Source organism: Pagrus pagrus, assembly GCF_965226575.1.
Source record: "Pagrus pagrus genome assembly, chromosome: 2".
Lineage (NCBI taxonomy): Eukaryota > Metazoa > Chordata > Actinopteri > Spariformes > Sparidae > Pagrus > Pagrus pagrus.
This window is the reverse complement of record NC_140186.1, coordinates 18532599-18550951: the sequence shown is the minus strand read 5'-3', so window position 1 is coordinate 18550951 and position 18353 is coordinate 18532599. Positions and strand designations below refer to the sequence as shown.

At 39.7% G+C, this 18353-nt stretch overlaps 4 protein-coding genes across 9 annotated transcripts; 2 read left to right on the top strand and 2 right to left on the bottom strand.

Annotated features, from left to right (window-relative positions):
- Positions 1-1591: 1591 nt before the first annotated feature.
- LOC311266522 (uncharacterized protein) lies at positions 1592-4742 on the bottom strand. The gene is made up of 4 exons (XM_084368930.1): positions 4548-4742; positions 2648-2800; positions 2417-2566; positions 1592-2334 (listed from the first exon to the last, which is right to left on the bottom strand). Exons 1-4 carry the CDS (start codon positions 4548-4550, stop codon positions 2278-2280), a joined length of 363 nt encoding a protein of 120 aa, XP_084225056.1. The 5' UTR covers positions 4551-4742; the 3' UTR covers positions 1592-2277.
- Positions 4743-5962: 1220 nt separating this feature from the next.
- Positions 5963-9366, top strand: rnf11a (ring finger protein 11a). The gene is made up of 3 exons (XM_084343031.1): positions 5963-6361; positions 7141-7313; positions 7664-9366. Exons 1-3 carry the CDS (start codon positions 6263-6265, stop codon positions 7833-7835), a joined length of 444 nt encoding a protein of 147 aa, XP_084199157.1. The 5' UTR covers positions 5963-6262; the 3' UTR covers positions 7836-9366.
- Positions 9367-10180: 814 nt separating this feature from the next.
- hmox1b (heme oxygenase 1b) lies at positions 10181-13983 on the bottom strand. Its single transcript, XM_084383591.1, has 7 exons — positions 13894-13983; positions 12185-12331; positions 11974-12030; positions 11608-11719; positions 11263-11478; positions 10905-11177; positions 10181-10798 (listed from the first exon to the last, which is right to left on the bottom strand). Exons 3-7 carry the CDS (start codon positions 12021-12023, stop codon positions 10610-10612), a joined length of 840 nt encoding a protein of 279 aa, XP_084239717.1. The 5' UTR covers positions 12024-12030; positions 12185-12331; positions 13894-13983; the 3' UTR covers positions 10181-10609.
- Positions 13586-18315, top strand: hmgxb4b (HMG box domain containing 4b). 6 transcript variants are annotated; one of them, XM_084383540.1, is made up of 8 exons: positions 13586-13947; positions 15193-15327; positions 16042-16081; positions 16331-16428; positions 16560-16616; positions 16701-17078; positions 17724-17846; positions 17995-18315. In XM_084383540.1, the coding sequence occupies exons 2-8, from the start codon at positions 15193-15195 to the stop codon at positions 18037-18039; spliced, it is 876 nt and encodes a 291-aa protein (XP_084239666.1). In that variant the 5' UTR covers positions 13586-13947; the 3' UTR covers positions 18040-18315. The 6 variants fall into 6 exon arrangements, with proteins under 6 accessions (XP_084239666.1, XP_084239664.1, XP_084239669.1 ...); XM_084383538.1 differs by lacking the exon at positions 13586-13947 and adding an exon at positions 13966-14026; XM_084383541.1 differs by lacking the exon at positions 13586-13947 and adding an exon at positions 13967-14051.
- The last annotated feature ends 38 nt before the right edge of the window (positions 18316-18353 follow it).

The following is an 18353-nucleotide window of genomic DNA, read 5'->3' as shown; positions in this document are numbered from 1 at the left end:
CCTTCTTGCTGTGCCATGTCTTTCTTTCTATGAACTGGTGGCTCAAAGAATCGGCTACTTGTCTTCATGTAACTCTTTAAGTGTGTATAATTATTTTATAAGTCATTCTGATCACATCAGATCCTGTTTGAGCTCTCATCTTTAAAGTTGGTGCTGTCTATGTGCTGTTTTCAGCTCTTCATCCTAAGTGAACCTGGATCATATACACGGGGTAAGAGGACATGTATCTGTGTTACTAGAGTAGTTTTTCAAATAATAACTAAATAAAAATGGTATCATTTCAAAGTTGCAGTTTACATCCATGTCTGTCTAGATAATATGTATGTAGTCAAGACTGAAAAAATTTAATAAAGGGTATTAAGTGTATTTTCTGGCAAATTGGAAGTTACCAGTATATCGTCATGTCTGATTCAAGTGAATAATTTCCAGTGAGAAACATGCTGTCTTTACTTTGAGACTATTTCTACAGATCTGATAGAGTTTCATTTGCTACAGAGCTTGTGGTGGAAAACAGCTGTGTGTCTATTAGTGTGTAAGTTCATTGAGAGAAACAAAAAAAATGGTCAAATTATTTGTATGTGTTCACACGTTTGGCCAATAAAGCTGATTCTGATGGAACACTGAGGAGCTGTGACTTCTACAACCTAAATGCTTCACTCACATGTTCAACCAAGCAGCACAGAAGACCTCTACAACCTGCATCCACCATCAGTGTCACCAATTCAGTATCCTCCCCTTCTGCTCCTGAGTTATGGTGTTGAATAATGGCAAGAGAAGGGATTTTTGCAGAACATTATGATGTCACGGTGAAGTTGACCTTTGACCTTTCTGATTTAAAATATCATCACTTCATAATTTTATCTGAAATGTAATTTGTATAGTCACAGTGACCTTTGAGCACCAAAATCTAATCTGTTCATTCTTGAGTTCAAGTGACGTGTTCGCCAAATTTGAAGAAACTCCCTCGAGGCGTTCCTAAAATACAGCGTATAAATACAACCCAAAAACATAAAGTCTCCAGCTGTCTCTGTGTGTCCATGGCTTTGGTCCAAGACATCTGAACAATTTTTGTATTTTTCACCTTTAGACCGAGGATGAATACTACTGATGTGATGATCCTCTAAATTTTCATGTCGAACCACCAGCAGGTCAAACGTTTCACCTGTTTAGTGAAAATGAAGTTGTTTCAACTTCCCGTTTTTGGTTCTGTGAGAAAATGTCTCAACAAGTATTGGAAGGATTTCTGAAATTTGGTAAACAGAGTCATGGTTCCCAGAGGATGAACTTTAAATCATCACGTTAAAATTTTAATCTGTCCAGTAATTTGGTTTATGACCGATATTTAGCAGCCATTTCCATCTGCGTATTTGCAAATGTTAGAATGCTACCGAATGAAACTCAGGTAAACATTTATATATCTGCTCCACATCAGCATGTTAGCACGTAGCTCAAAGCACCGTCCTGCCTAAGAAGTACGGCCTAACAGAGCCGCGGGCATTGCTGTAGACTTTTAGTTACATCTTACATTTACATATTTTTAACATAACAACAGATCTATACAAACTTTCCTTTAAGCATTAACGCAAAGAAACAGAGTGTGCAAAGCAGGCTCGAGTTTAATTTTGGAATCATTTTGAGAAGTGACAAAAACACTCAAAATGTGCATTTAAATAAACACAATCAAATGTAATCATACATTAAATTTAAGTACTCTAAGCTTAAATAATATATTTAAATAAAGGGATCCCACAATTTAGTATTGCACATAATAAAAAAAAAATAGGGAACTCAGAAGAGGCAGATTAAAACAGAAGGCTTTGAATTGAAGCCGCAGAGGTGCAGATATCATGACTTTAAGTCCTGAGTACAGGTCAGCCAAAACATTTCCCTGTCTGGTAAATGTGTCTCTGCTTATATATTATTGTTATATATAAAGTTAAACAGTGGCAACAACAACAGGTCAGAAGGTACATCACTAAAATTTAAAATCACTAAAATATCTATTTTAAGCTCAGTTTGGTCAAAGGCACTATAAAGTATAAGGCTGGAGTATGTATGAAAAATGCAAAGCTCTAACTGATCAATTCAGCTGTGACAAATGATGATGATGATGATGATGATGACTGAAGATGACTATCAAAAGTTTTTGGCCTGTACATAAAGCAATGTGCTCACTTGGGTGTACCTTGTTAAAGTGTCTCAGTACAGTTCAAAACACCATTTTCAAGCACTGGTAATTGATCTTTGATTTAAAGTAACTAAAGTGCTTCAGGGCGATCAGTCCTCCGCAGCCTGGTCCATCTGAACCACTTCTTCAATTCGCTGCTCTGTTATCTTGAGACGGAAAGAAAATCAACAGTTATTTATGATGTTTTACGTGATATGCAAAGTGAAAAAGAGCATCTGTTTAATCTACCTGTGGACCAGGAGATGTCTGTGTTGCAGGCTCAGTTTCCTGCACTGGACCGGATTTCTGTCCGCTACCATACGGATTGTCTTCTGGCCCTTCTGAAACTGGAAACTCAGTTCCATTTTCCGCTGGGGGCGGTGGTATAGCTGGTGCGTCCTGGATGTTGGAGATATCTCAGTAAGATCTTTTAGAAAGTCTCACACCAACATAACTCCAGACTGTGGAGGACACACTTACCTGCAGAGCCTCTGGTGGAGGACTCGTCTCTTGGACAGGAGGGCTACGATTAAATGGCATTGCAGCAAATGCAGGGGACGGCGGAGGACTTTTCCTACTAGGCAGCTTCTCACAGCATGGAGGAGGTGGTGGTGGTGGTGCAGAAGTTGTTTCCTAAACACATGAAGACTGACATCAGGGAAAAGACAAAGTCCCACTTCGTGTCAAAGCTGGGCCCTAATCCACTACTCTGAAAGTGGCTGTTCTGATTGAAACATGGTTCTGGGGTTATCTGGAAAAACGGGTGTCGGGGCTATGGCTATACAAAGATTCTCTGTAATATTTCTTGAATTTCAAGGGATTAATGTCAACATAAGGAAAAGTTTTACACTCTGCAATTAGATTTATATTGAAAATGCTGCTAGGATTTTACGGCTGATTACTCGAGCGTGACCAAAACTGGACTTTTAGGGCCGATACCATTATTTTTAGAGTAAAGCAATTTGGATATCGATGTAGCAACCAATATTCTTTTATACACAGAATATATACATAAATGTAAATTTGATCTCTCAAATGTGGTTATCAAACACTTCTGACAAACACATGTATGTAATGAGGCAGGAGATTTTACAGTTGGACAATAAACTTTAGAGTCTAAATGACATCAGTGCACTGAAACAATAAACTTCACTGGGGATCTTACACTTATAAACCACCCCAAGCATCTTTTTCTGCATTATGTTTCGTAAAAAAAGAAAAGTTTTTACATCGGCACATATCTGACAACATGTCTGCCGATACGATACATCTGTGAGAGGCAAATATCGGCCGATAATATTGGCTGACTGATTAATTTTTTCTTGAAAGAAAAAAGGCATAAAAAGCAAAAAATAATGAAACAAAACAAAAATAAATGGAGCACCCCAGCATCAAACTGCAGACTGTGACTTGATTGACAGATACCTGATACTCTTCAATCTCTTGTTCTCTGCAAACGTGGTGCTACGGGGTGTGAAGGGGTCAGAGCACTGAGGGCAAACATATCTACCCAGTATTGGAGGATGACTATGGAAGATTATTAGTGCTTTCACAGAATATTAACACAATTAGATTTGTGATAAACAATCATCAGTAATGTGGATATAATGACTAAGTGAGTACAGACCAGGAAAAGCCTAAACTTATGCTGTATCACAATAAAACGATGTCCAAAATCTAAGACGATGTATCTGTAGTCTAATGACCTTCAGCATCATCATGAAGTGAGGGCCATCACAAGACAAAGACTACATTTTCGGACCCTGATGCTTCCATCAGGACTTCAGTCTCCCTAAGGGCAGCACGGACAGACACAGATCGTCCTTTAATTAGGCTGGGATTTTAAACAAACTATAAGTCAATGATCTATGGTGACAGTGTGAGTGATATAGGTCTTGTAGACCATTGCCCCACAGAGGCAGTAAAGTTTTACTCCTCTCTACTCTACTATTGTCTCATATCACAATAACAATCTTTCTTCTTGTTTTTAAATACTCAGGACAGAGTTTGGTTGGTGGCTCAGACCTTTCCCTGTTACTGTAGTTGCACTGAGGGTATCTGACCTCATGACCTCATGACCTCAGTATATCCACGGCCCTACTGCTTCTTCACTGGCTCGTGACAGTGTGATTTTGGAGCCTCCAAGAGGTAAAAAAAAATAAAAACACACCCACTCCATTCAACACTACAACAATTAGCAAGTTAGCTATGGCAAGTACAATAGCAAGGTTTTCTGTGGTGCTCTACAGGGTTATTTATATCACATTTAAATGACATATTACATATTGTATATTATATTATATTACAGTGAGATTCAAGACATTCTTTGACTGAACTGTAAGTTTCCGCTGCTGAGACCATGCGCTGCTCTTTATCTTACCATTTCTGACTCCAAAGGTCTCTCTTAACTCAAAAACCAACGCGGGACGGAAACGGAACCGAAAGAACAAACACAGATTACTAAAAACACGCAAACAAGTCAGCTTCCTCCACCGACAACGTAGAAAAACAAATAAACAGTAATAACTGGTTAACCGCAGCTCACATCCTTTCCAACGGTCTCTGGCTGCGATGCTCCGCAGCTCATGACGGCATCAACCACATCACTACATCCGGAACTGACCTTCAGAATTAAAGCGTCAGTGTCAGAAGCGTTATTTTAGTTTTCTCCTGGAAACAAAAACTGCATTATATGCAACAGAACACAACAAAAGCTTCCTTTCCCCATGCTCTAGCACCAATATAACCTTATCTGTAGCTAAAAAAAGACACCTACCTAAAAGGTAGCCATACTGTGTTTGTGGGTTTATGTGGGATATGTGGGAAGATGTGTGCTGTATGGAGGCACATTTCCTTGTAAAGGCACAATATAAAATAATCTGTCTGTCTGTCTGTCTGTCTGTCAAAATACTACTACTACTACTAATAATAATATTGGGAAAACTCCCTCACACTTAAATATGTGAAGGTTAGATTATACTCAGCTTTATCCTCAGGCTTCCATGTCATGTGTTGAAATAGGCCCTCAAATTGAACCATAAACTGTATGATGTTGGTCAATAGGAATATTGTGAGTAACAGATTAAATGACAGTGTGAATCCAATCCAATCCAATCCACTTTATTTATATAGTGAATGTAAGTAAAGTGCACATCAAGGGGAGTATTTTTGTCACACAATTTGTGTTTTTACTATCAAAGAGATATTTGACAGCACCCATGTTGGCCATATAGTAAATCTTGTTTTTTTCTTTTTTCTTTTTCGGAAGTGAGTATAACTCTGTGGTGTCCTGTTACTGTGTGTGGGTGGAGGGATTACTGAACAGGCCTTTGTAATAAGTGAATGTTAACATTTCTTGTTGAAAAGTCACCGAGCTCAGTTAAATGTAGGGATATCCTGATCCTTAACCATCTGCAAACCAAAGTCAATAAAAAAATAGATAAATAAAAATATCCCTTCAGTTTACAGCTCCACATGATATGGAGACTAAAGGAGCATTTTCTTCAAATACTTTAAAATTAGTAAAGCAGAATGGCTCTAATTTAACCTGCATCTCTGGCTTTCTTTGACAGTTTCCTATGATTTTTATATTATGCTGTATGTATTTTGTATAAATACTATGGGACAATATAAGTACATGTCTTTTGTATAGGACCTAAAAGTGAAAATCATTTAAATGTAAAAACAAAAACGAACAGCAACTCTGCTTTTATTCTGAAAGTCTGATTAGCATACGGAAGCGGAAGTGTGGTGTTTTGCAAACTTCCCAATGACGATCTTCCGGTTTGTGTTCTTAGTAAACACAAGAAGCCAGCCTAAAAGCAGACACACACAAAACACGTCGTTGTGACGGTAATAATCTGTGTCACCAGTTGTTTTACCAGCCATATTATAACTCAGCAGTGGACTTTTATTCCGTCGGCAGAAGGTCGTCACGCTCTCCACGGAATGACAACAAACTATCAGCTAACTAGTTAAGATAACGTGAAGCTAAAACGTCCAAACGATAGCTCGTTAGCTTAGCTCCTGCTGACGCTTGCTGAGTGTCTGCCACCCTCTGAACGAAGTAGACACTCTCATGGTGGTCTCAGTTCAATGGGGAACTGTCTGTTTTCACATGGTGCGGATGACCTGTCGCTGCTGAACGAGTCCGAGGGGGGCAGCCTGCCCGGAGAGCCTCCCCCGCCCTACCAGGTGAGCTGCTGGGGCTCGAGTTAAATACACTCCGGTAGTTTGAATATGCCAACTAATCCTTTTGATTGCGTTTTTTACAACATCTGTCATACTGTTAGCTCTCAGTATTGTTGCAGACGTCTTCAGTACGAAATAGCAGAAGCCCTGGAAGATGGGACTTGTAAATCTGAGCAACAGCTGGCAGAGACATGGTCACACTGTGCTGCACTTTCATAACAGCAGGCATTAATATAAGCTATATTTAAAATGTCAGGGGATCCAAAAAGTCCAGGAAATCCTATCCTAGATGTAGATTAATTTCTTGGATCATTGAATAGTAGTTTTCAGTACAAAATGACCGATAATGGTGAAAAATTTTGATTTTAAAGCCCAAAATGACTTCCTCAAATGTCTTGTTTTGTCTAACACACAAAGGTGTTCAGTTTACTGTCACAAAGGAAATAAAAACATTTCACAAAAACACAACGGTTCTTTGTTTCAGGTGCCAATAGATCCTCCTAAATCCTACACGTTGGACCTTTAAACAACAGTCCTTTTACTGTATATAATTAATTATTACTGGTCAGATTGCCATTCTCCTGGTGTTGACAGAAGTGCAGGAGCAGTGCAGCATCTGCTGTCCTTCAAATCACTTTTCTGTTTGACAAATATGATAACAGTTTCAGCCTCAGACATCCAGTATCTGTCAGGCTCTAATGCAAAGAGAATAATAGTCATATCTGGATCCTCCCCTCCAGGAAGACTTGCTTCATAGTTGTCTTCTGTTTCTTCTTTTCCAGGAGCGTACCCAGCCGCTGCCAGTGTACCATCCCACCCCAGGTGAGAGTCGTCTGGCTTACCAGCTGACTGAGGAGGAGCAGATTCGCATCGCCCAGCGAATCGGTCTCATCCAGCACTTGCCCAGAGGCATCTTCAACCCGGGCTCCGACCCCTCCAACAAGAAAGTGAAAGAGTGAGTATAAAATAGGAAAAACTCATCAGCCTGTTTGTTTAATGTTTTTGTTCCTCTTTTTCTTTCTTTCTTTTTTAAGTTTTGCATCTTGTTTTGATGGAACAAAACGGACTGGGTTCATTTTAGTGCCATTTTAAAATAAAGCTGTTGAATAAACCTTTGGGTGATTACAGTAGGATCATTTCATATGTTACATTTTATTAATTCTTGTACAAATGTTGTTGTATTTTGTGCTGTATGTTCTACCATAGTATGTGTGTTTGAAAATGTAACACAGATTAGCCTGAACTTATTTTACAAACATTATCTTTATACTTAAATGTTAAGGACTCGCTGTCTCTCCCCTCCAGGTGTGTGATCTGCATGATGGATTTCGAGTACAGCGATCCCATTCGGTTCTTGCCCTGCCTTCACATCTACCACGTAGACTGCATTGACCCCTGGCTGATGCGCTCCTTCACCTGCCCCTCCTGCATGGAGCCAGTCGACGCGGCCCTACTGTCCACTTACGAAACCAACTGAGCAACCCTGTGATGGGATAGTTGCTCCTGCCTAAATGTAACTGCACCTTTTTAGCCGAAACTGTCCTCGCTGTTCAAACAGGTAGCCAAGATGACGTTATGCAGATGTTTGGAGGGTGTTTTGGGATGCAGGCAGATGTTGATGCTCCTACAGTGCATTGATTAGGTCAGGACCTCATTTGGGCTTTGGAAAGTCTTTGCCTTTTACCGTAGGACAACGTGCCAAATCTAGCTAGATGAAGAATAAGGAGAGCTGTACACGTAGCAAAATATTACTGCAAAGTAATTTCACTTTTGTATGACTGATAGTCTGTTTGACTTTGTGTTTTTTATGGTAATTAGATGCATGTCACTAATGTAATTTACTTCCCCTTTCAAGACGTCATGTGCAATATGTATATCAATGGAGAATGCAGGAAATTTGTCCTGGCATCATTGTTTGTCAGAAAATCCAGTGATAACATGAAGTGAAGTTACTGTTTTTTTTAACCCGTGGCCATGAATGTCACAGAAACACAGGCCTCTTTTTATGCAATGCAACCATCAAAGCACAGAAAATATCTTTCCTGAACAAAGATAGGCTGTGAGGTCCCCATTCATGTCTGCAGCGCCATGAGATAAAATGGTGTCATTTCAGCTTAGAAGATATTTGAAGATATTTCTTTTGATTAGGGTCTTGTTGTCTTTACTGTAGTTTCTTTCCTTTGACGCTGCTTTTGTTAATGTGGACCTGTTTTTGTTTTGCCTTTCCATTGCTTTGCCTCAAATCTGTGCTCTCTGTTTTGTTTTAAAAATCAACCCTTCATGTGTCTTATCATTGTTTACTGTCAGTGACATTTACAAAGACAGGATATGCCGTGCAATCCCCCTTAAAGCACCTTGGGATGCCCCTCATCTGGCACTCTGTAGCTTGTTGACTTAGTAGATGATTGTGAGTATTGATGTGTGTGTGTGTGTATGTGTGTTTTTTGACAGGATGGTGGGTAGAGATTGAAATGTCGAGGTAACATTGTGAATTAGCCCTGTCAGTTGTAAGCCTTGTCGTAGTTGCCTCTTTTTCTAGTTTTGTTTTGTGTTGATGGCCTTCTTACAGCAAGTGATGCATTTCCAGAGCTCCTGGGTCTGGTCGAACAAAATACTCCTGGTATTCGATGTGTGATATCTGTAGAAAGGGATGTATCTTGAATGTAAAGCATTATTTCAGCTTTTAAAGATTTAGAGGTGACAATAAGAGGACATTTCTGATTTACTCAGGCTGCTGTGCCTTTTAAGGTTGAGGTAAGCCAATTCCTGTGAAGTACAATCATTTCTGGCATAACTTTTGGTTTTCTTTTAGTTGTCATCTAGGGGGAGACAGATACCAGCACTGCACTGATTTGTGTCACTATGAAATAGGCCTAGGATGAAGCCAGAAAGTTGCACTGGCTGCAGTTAACAATCATTTTGTGTTTTAATTTATGGTGTGTGCCACCGGTGCACGTTTTAGGAAAATCATAAAACCACAATAAAAGTGGATACCAAATTTTACACAAGTATGGTGTGTTGTCTCTTTATTGTGTGTTTAACTAAACATTCAACAAATAAAACTTTGTGCTCTTCTCAACTCCAGAAGCTCGGGGCTGTGCCCATGCCCGTCTCTTCCAGAGCTCACCAGCTCTGCTTTAATGCTAACAGGGTTGCTCGTTAATCCAAAACACCACCATCTGTCCCTCTGCTATGGTCTGTTAGTAGAATTATCCTCACAGAAAGCATATGTATATATATATTATATGTCCGATATTTGCATTGAAAATTTGGCATTTTAACATGGGCTTTTAAGGAGATTGACTCACTTTTAGAGCCAGCCTCGAGTGGCCATTCAACGAACTGCAGTTATTGGTACTCTTCATTGGCTTCATTTTTCAGCTCTGGAGGTTGCCACTTGGTTAAAGCTGAAGAGGTCACTTTGGCAAAAAGGCTTAAGTCCTGGGTATAGTGTACTAATTGACTTTACATTGTTTTAAGAGATTAATCAAAAATAGTAAATAGTATTGCCTGACAACGAGAAGGAGAAAATAATTCTGCATGTTCTAGACGGTTTAGCAGCGATTGTGTTTATTAATTGTGCAATCATACTGACTGGAATCTCTCCGAGTGTTTTACCAGGAAACATAGTCACAAACACCAAGGTCCAAATAAACAGCCGGCAGATGGTTGGGTGCCAGAACAACATGTCAGCCAGCTGGACCCTGAACATCAGCAGTGTCATTACCATTACAAGAAAGTATAGTATGCATGAGCAGTGACAACTACAGCACAGACAAATACTTGCCAGAAAACAAAAACAAAATTGCCAGAGAAAGAGTGTTTTCTTTTCACAAAGGGTTTTATTAAAAAGATAACATATTTACAGTTTTGAAGGGACACATATTGCACATTTTAATCCACCGTGAAGAACAGTGTAAGACAGAAAATCATTACAGCTTTCATGGATGCATATTTTAAATGGTTCTCTGTTAAATTACAAAAATATTACAAAGTATTTTGTTACAAACCATTGAAATCTTACAATGTATTTTTCGGAACAAAATCAAAGATCTTACACTCTTTTATGGTCAAGCGTGGAGGATTTAGTGGCATCTAGTGGTGAGTTTGCAGACAGAAAATGGTTCTTAGTTTCAAGTGTTTACAAACTAATGGAAACATAATTATAAATCTCTGCCAATAGATCCCCCTAAATCCTGCACACTGGACCTTTTAAAGCAAATACATAGTATTTCTTGTTGTGTTGCTTTTCTAAAAAGCATAGATTCCCATGCTGACGGTCGCCAGCGCCACAAAAAGTCCTAGAACCATCCTCAGTATTGGAGTAGTTTTGAGAAGGCTCCCATTGATCTGGAGCATCTGAACTGGTTTGGAGTGTGTTGAACAATTCTGTAACTTATCTTCAGTGACACTCAGCATCTTCTGTAAACCATCAAAGACCTGTAAAACAAAGGAAAGAACATCTGTCAGCTGCTTCTGGCTTAAAACATAACTGCAAGAGCCCTCAACATGAAATTTCTGTTTTGCGGTTTCTCTCTCTCTGTACCTGAATGTTGAACTCGAACGCTCTGACAGCCTCCTCCAGCACGCCATTCCTCTCCTCCTCCATCAGCTCCACACTGTTCATGCGGCTGCGGTACAGCTGTTTGAACAGGTTGGGGCTGGTCACACCAGGGAAGGCGAAGAACGACAGACCCTCGCTGCTCTTAAGCCCCATGGACTTCTGGGCGATTCGGCCCAGGACCTGCCCTCCAGACAGGTCACCCAGGTACCGGGTGTAAGCGTGGGCCAGCAGAAATTCAGGGTTTTCTTTACCAATCTGAAAAAAAGGATGGAGAGTTTTACTTCAGTATCTAACAGCTGTAAAACTGTGTGTAATATATGTATGATCTAACGAAACATACTTGTCTGAGTCTGTGGCAGTATCTTTTAGTGGCTGCAGGGACAACTATCTTCTCTCTCCAGTCCTGGCCGTAGAAGTATTCCAGGTCTTTCTCGATGGCCTCCAGCCTGGCCAGCTCAGCCGGGAAGTAAATAGGTGCGACACCAGGGTGGTTGGAGTTCCTGTCCAGCTCTTCCTCCAAGGCCTGGTAGATCTCATACAGCGAGCACAGGAGGAGCTGAAGGGGGAGGGAAAAGGACAGGAGATGTCAGACAAAAAGATCACAGTAGCATACAAAATGGAATAAAAAAAAGGGAGATTATCTGATAAAAATAGATTTAAAATATGTTGTGCTGTACTGTATTACCTTGTACTGTTGCAGAGTGACTTGTGCCTTTTGGAAGCTCATCATCAGCTCGGTGTTTTCTGCCCTGATGTGGCTCTCCTTTGTCACCTTTTTGATTTGTTCTGACAGATCCCTGCAAAAAAAAAGAAATACATTATAATCACTGCATCCAAGTCGATTTCAGCACAGCCAGCGACATGAACATAAGAACAAATTTGGGACTCCAAAGTACAGAAGATACATTATGTAAATTGCTTCGCCTATAGATGTTTATCTTGGCGACAAACAGCTGATCGACTTTTACAAGCACAAGAAGAAAGTCAGCACGTACTGTCCTACAAACCTACTTTTTTACATTTACAATAAATCTAAGCAGCTTATTCTTACATGTCAGTCATCTGCTCTGTTGCCATCTGAGTCTTCGTCTCTGTCTCCATAGTGGCCCTGAAAAAACAAAGATGTAAGAGATGAGCTTCTGCATGACATAAATTATCTTCCAACATAATGCTGAGATTCAAGAGGTATAAAATGTCAGAAAGAGGTGATAAAAGTTCAAAGTATGACAAAAACAGCAATGTAAATATTGTGTTTCACTCACCAGTTAGGATGAACTTCTGCAGGTTTGGTCTATATCCACAGCGTTCACTGTTTTCTCTGGATGTCCAGGACAGTTTGTGCTCTGAGTCCCAACAGTCTTCTCCCCTTTTATACACGATCCTCCTCTGTCTCCACCCTCCGGCAGCAGCTGAATGAAAACAGGAACAAAACCTCAGCTAAACATGACCTGGCTACTTCAGCTATGAAAAAAAATAGTAGGAGGGACTGAGAGTTAACATGATGCAGCAACTATGAGGGCAGCTTGGAAAAGTCCTAAGGGAGGGACTACAGGACTTAGCATGAGTAAGGAAGTTTTAGTCCTGCCCTTGTAAACAGGAGGGAGGAGGGCCGAACGCTAAGCGTGACCGTGCAGCTTTGGTATTCCAAAGTTGAACAGACAGGAGGAGGAGGAGCTGACGCTAAACATGACTGTGGGAGTTTGTGAAGAGGGAGGAAGTGGTGCAACAGTGACTAATGGTACGGAAAATAAAACAATCACATGATTGTATCAGCACAATGCACCAGCAGTTATCAGTTCATGAGAAACATGAACAAGTTCAACCACGTTGGTGCGTGACGACTGTTAAGTTTCAGTAGGACAAGAGAAACTAGATCAGATATGGGCATATAATATGTAACTGATTTGTAGAAATATGGTGAAACTTTCTATGATTTTATCCAAGGATTTGAGTTAGAGCTTTAGGCCAACAATTTGAATTCATACTATTTTTCCATAAAACAAACAAACCAAAAGTTCAGCTTTTAAAATGATAACTATTTGTGCAATGTTCATGCATTTTGTAAATGGATCAACATGGCCAGATTAATATCTTTTTTAAATGGCACTCAAGTCACATCATACTTGACCGTCCAGCTGGTGACAAACAGCTCAGGAATGACTTGCGTAAGTGATACTAATACTGCTGAAAGAACAACACTACAAAAAGGTATGTGGGCACCTGAACAGCACATCCACTGCAGAGACGTGGGCGACTCACTGTGACTTGGACTCAGGTCACTGTTGTCTTGACTTTCTTTTTGATTTAGGGGAAATTAAGAATTTATAGTTATTTTAATAGGTTAGATAAATGTGCCAATGATCTCATTATGAGACAGGTACTAATACCTTGCCCTTTCTCTTTCTAAAGACCTGACACTGCAGGTAAGACTGCGGTATGTTAGAGGGGGGAAAGCCGACCCAAAACATTGACGATCTGGCAATGAGACTCAACAATCAACAATCAAATATCTTTCTCCAGAACTGCCTTCTGTACCTTTACTTTGACTAGACTTGCCATAGATAAAATGACTTGGGACTTGCTTGAGATTTGTTCTCATTCAGCCACATCAGTGAGGGCAGGTGCAAATCATTAACTTCTCCTAACTGCTGATTGAGAAAAAGTTGGAAACAAACGATACTCGGGTGTCTTTCTATTTGTTATTTATAAATTGTTTTGTTTTTTTACTACTGGATTCTGTGATGTTAAGTTTTACGAACTGGAAACAAGGGACCAAGCTCAAAACCACAAAAAAACAAAAAACAGAACAGAAACAAAAATCGCCTACACAGAAGTATCTGAACAGGAGTGTCATACGTGTTTAAACTCCCATTATGTAATTTTATGTGATACATGTGTTACAGAGCTAATCTGCTCACGCAGACATAATAATCGGTCACCTATTAAATCAGTTAACTCTCGTCAAGCTTACCGTGAATCAGCACACAGACGGAGAGGGAGGGAGAGGCAGACTGAGGTGCTAAACGTGAGTCAGCAGCTTTTTCCTTCACACGGTCCAGACAGACCCAGTGACCGACATGAGAGACGTTTACTCAAGGCCACTGGTGAAAAACATGACCCGAATTAGAGGTCTATATTTGAACTTGTTAGCTGGGCTTCATGTTAGCGTGTTGTTCGGTCGACACGGCCGCTGTAATATATGAAATCAAAGCTAGCTTTTAGCCTTAGCCAGTTGAAGGCATAAGCTAACTTTAACCATGACTGTAACCTGGCAACGTTAGGGAGACGTTGAACGTAACTGACGGTTTCATGCTTAATTATCTGCTCATTGTTTGTGTTAAAATCGGGACAGGTGGAAAGCCTAACATTTGGAGCAAACGGCCTCAAGTTTTCTTTCGTTTTTTCAGCTGTATCAAAGCCAGACTCTCATGTATCTTTCTAGGTAAACCCTGAAACCTTACTGCTCGTTTTCTACATAGTGGTCTTAGATGCTATGCTAAGCTAACATGTCCGTGCTGGCCTAGCACTAGCTATGGCTAATGGTGGAATAAGTATTCAGAGTAAGACCCTTGTTCTTAATTTAAAGTACAATAACCACGCTGGAAATTATTAACTACAATTAAAAGACCTATTTCACTTAGCCGTAATGCGTTTCCGATTAAATTCCGAATAAATGTGCGTGTGACTGCATTTCCCAGCTAATCAAAGAGAGTTTTTAAGTAGTCTATAGTTGCAGGATTTTCTAAACACTTAGAGGAACACTTAACCCTTCAAGTTATTAGAAAAATGTCACCAAATGTGGCGATGCATGGTTATCACTGCGCAGAAAGGGTATAAAAGCTGTAATCTGATGAGTAACTAAAGCTGTCAGACAAATGCAGGAGAGTACAAAGTACAACATTTATCTCTGAGATAAAGTGGAGTTGCATTAAAATGAAAATACTCAAGAATTAGTACTGAAATACAGTACTTGAATGTTAAATGTACTTCCACCACTGACTATGGCATTACCATTGTCCTGTCACTTGAAAATAAAGGTTTGTGATTAATTTGCTTGCAGACTGCTATACTCACATTTTGAATTACAAGAATATGTTTAGTTCACCCTCCATCTTGGTCTGACATAAATCTCAACAACAAATTCAAATAGGGCGTACATAGCTTTTACAATAAAGTACATTTTATAAGAACTAAACCTTTCAATCACAAGCGGAGCTCGTACTCCAGTATCATTACTGCTGCTGAATCACTTTCTCTCTCATTCCTGTAGATGGACAATGAAGCTGGCCTACTGAGCAACCAGAGAGGGTCGAAAAGGTCCTTCAGAGACATCATGATGGATGAGGAGGAGCAGGAGGATCCAGATTTAGATTTTGAGGAATGCTGCACCAAGAAGCTTTACAAGGTGGACTGCACTGGTGGTTAGATGAATGTTGGGGAAATTGTTGACTATGAAGTTTTAAGACTATCAACAGTAGTGATTAGGCGTGTAAACAATAGATGTAATATATTATGATGTAGTGCCTTGGCACATGTTATCTATACATTTGCATCAGTGTTGTGCTCTGTGGCAATGTCAAAGGTATATCTTACTGCAGATAATTGAACTTTGAACTGTTCTGATCTGCGACAATTTGAGCTGAGATATGCACTGTTCACACTGTACACATTGTACACACTGTCTTGTATAAGCCCTCTATAAAACTCTGCGACATACAGACCTTATGTAATGCAGTAAATAAAACAGTGTATTTTTGATTGAATATTGATCCCTAAAATTATGTATATGTTTTCCTAAGTGGTTGCAGAGTTATCGTTGCCAGTTAAGTTTAACTTCCTGGCTTTTATCTCTTCATTTTGGATCTTGTAATTTACTTTAAAGGATAAGTTCACACAAAAATTTAAATGTAGTCATCATATACCCAACCCCATGCTGATGGAAAGTCAGGTGATGTTTTGTAGTTCACAAAACATTTATGGAGCTTCACAGCAAAACAGCATTGTAGCATTCTCCTCAACAACTGAAGCAGATGGGGGCTTCGACAAATTTCACCTTTGGGTAAATTGAACCTTTAATTCTTAGAGCTACTTGTGATAGTTTGTTATTTACATTTTTCAGGAACCACAAGGCTTGCTCAACAAGAAAAAACAACACTCTGGTAAGGTGCTTTTAATGTTACTGTGTGTTTACAATGCATTAGCTGTGCAGCGAGCTGATATTGTAACTTTAACAAATCCATCATTGTGTAACACAGTGTGTCAGTGGTAAGTGGTGAGCAAATGTCAGCTAAAACCACCATGACTAATCATGTGACCACAGTGCAAGCATAAAGGACACTTCATAAAATGACGAGATGGTTAACAGGATATTCTTCAGCTGTTTAATCTGATTAATTGGGACATTGCAGGTAATAGTGAAGCTGACCCTGACCTTTATGGAGCAGAGTCCTCCAGTTTCCTCCCTGATTATCCACAAGGCAGATGGGGAATAAGAGGAGGGCAAGAGGTGAGAGAACAGCAGGGATGTAAAAAGAACATGGGATTACATGTAAAGTTAAGTTTGTCTGTATGTGGTAAAATCAATTAAGAAATATAATATCTATACTAACTCATGTTGAAATGTAAACTGTCTTCCAGAATATCCAAGACAAGTTGTTGCATTCATGTTGCCCAGCAGAGGGCAGCATTGATCAGGTAATTATGCTGTACGTTTCTCAGACTTTATTTCTACTTTCACCTCGACTTTGTGAGATTTTTCTACCTTTCTGTTTCTCCCAGAAAAGTCAAAGCTCCACGTTAGAGTACTGGGTGTATCTAGATAACCAGCACAACATGGCAGACTGTCCCGTCACCAGAATTATCGCCCCTCCTGCCACTTCGGTAACCCACAGGACTCGTCCGTTCATACCTGTTCCCGGTTCAGTGACATCTTTTAAAATGAGCTCTGCAGGTAATCCAATGGTATCTAGCCCCATGAAGGACACCTGCAGTCCTGTAAGCTCTATGTGCAGTCCCCCTGGTTCGGCCTGGGACACACTCAGATCCACCTCCAGGAGTCCCGGCTGCTCTGACCGGGATCCTGTCAGTGCTGCAGCTCACCTACACCTGCTGGGAGAATCCTTGTTCCTGATTGGACACCATCTTCAGGAGACAAATGTGAGTAGATTCAATGAAGAAAGTGAAGAATTTTCTTTTTGATCTATAATTATGCTGGTCTCAGATGTTTTCATTGATATTGTGAGCATATTACATAGATAATGGATGGGCTGTGCCTTCATAATTGGATATTTTTATTTTTAATCTTTAAAATCATGATGTAAACCTTTGTTACAGTGTTGCTTTATGAACTCATAGTTATGTCATCGTTATATTTACCTTTTTAACTGACATGTGAGGGCTGTTATGCCTGTTGGACTACATATTTGAGAGCAAATACAACAAATGGAGATTCATGAAAATAGATCACTTTACCAGGCATTCAGACTAAATAACCCCTAAAAAGGCCAATGAAGTTGGCTGTACAAACAAACAATATAAATGTGATAAGGTTAAATAATACACAATATGCACAATATTTAGTGATAGAAAAATATGCTAAAATGCATCCTAGAGCTGAAAAATGTACGTGACATGTACATTGCAGTCCTATAAAACATTACACTTTGTTTACTCCAGTTTTGACACAAACATGTGTCTCTACATGACTACAACTACCGACGAGATCAAGAAGGGCAGGTTTGATTTAGCCGCAGGAGAACATTACTCATTTGATGATAATTGCCCTTCTTTGTGTCTCTGTAGAAAATGGTGAGTATGTCAAGTAGCTTGTCTCTGCTTTTGGATTCTCTGCTGTGCGCCTTGGCTCCTCTACTCTGCCTCACGGCAGAGATACCAGAGTTGAGTAGCTGCACAGAACAGACACTGGTGAGAGATGCAGCCACTTAACAGAACGTTCACACCACGTATCTGACAGCCTGCACAGGCATGCACATGAGTGAAATGATTGTTCTTCCAATATGTTATGTAATCAGGAAGGAGGGAACAACTGTCTTTTTTAATCATTGTTTTTAAGGCCTCCACTCTGGAAAACATTGCCTATGTGATGCCCGGGATGTGAGTGGTGATGAAGACTGTACTAGCAGTACCAAGCACGTTCTCAGTTTACACTTATAAAAGATATATAAATACTTACTTTTTTAATCTATTTTGTTCTAAAATTATGTTTCTCTGCACTAAAAAAATATTGCAATAGGCAAGTTTACTTAAATATGTCAAGTTTTTTTCTTGGTTGTTCAGTCAAAAGATGTGTGTGAAGACTGAAACATGTAATTTTCTTTTGCTGACCAGATACCTTCTGTCTGTGTCACTGGGCGCATTAAACACACAGTATGTATTTCTGCCAGGAGGTGTCTGTCAATCAAAACAAACAAA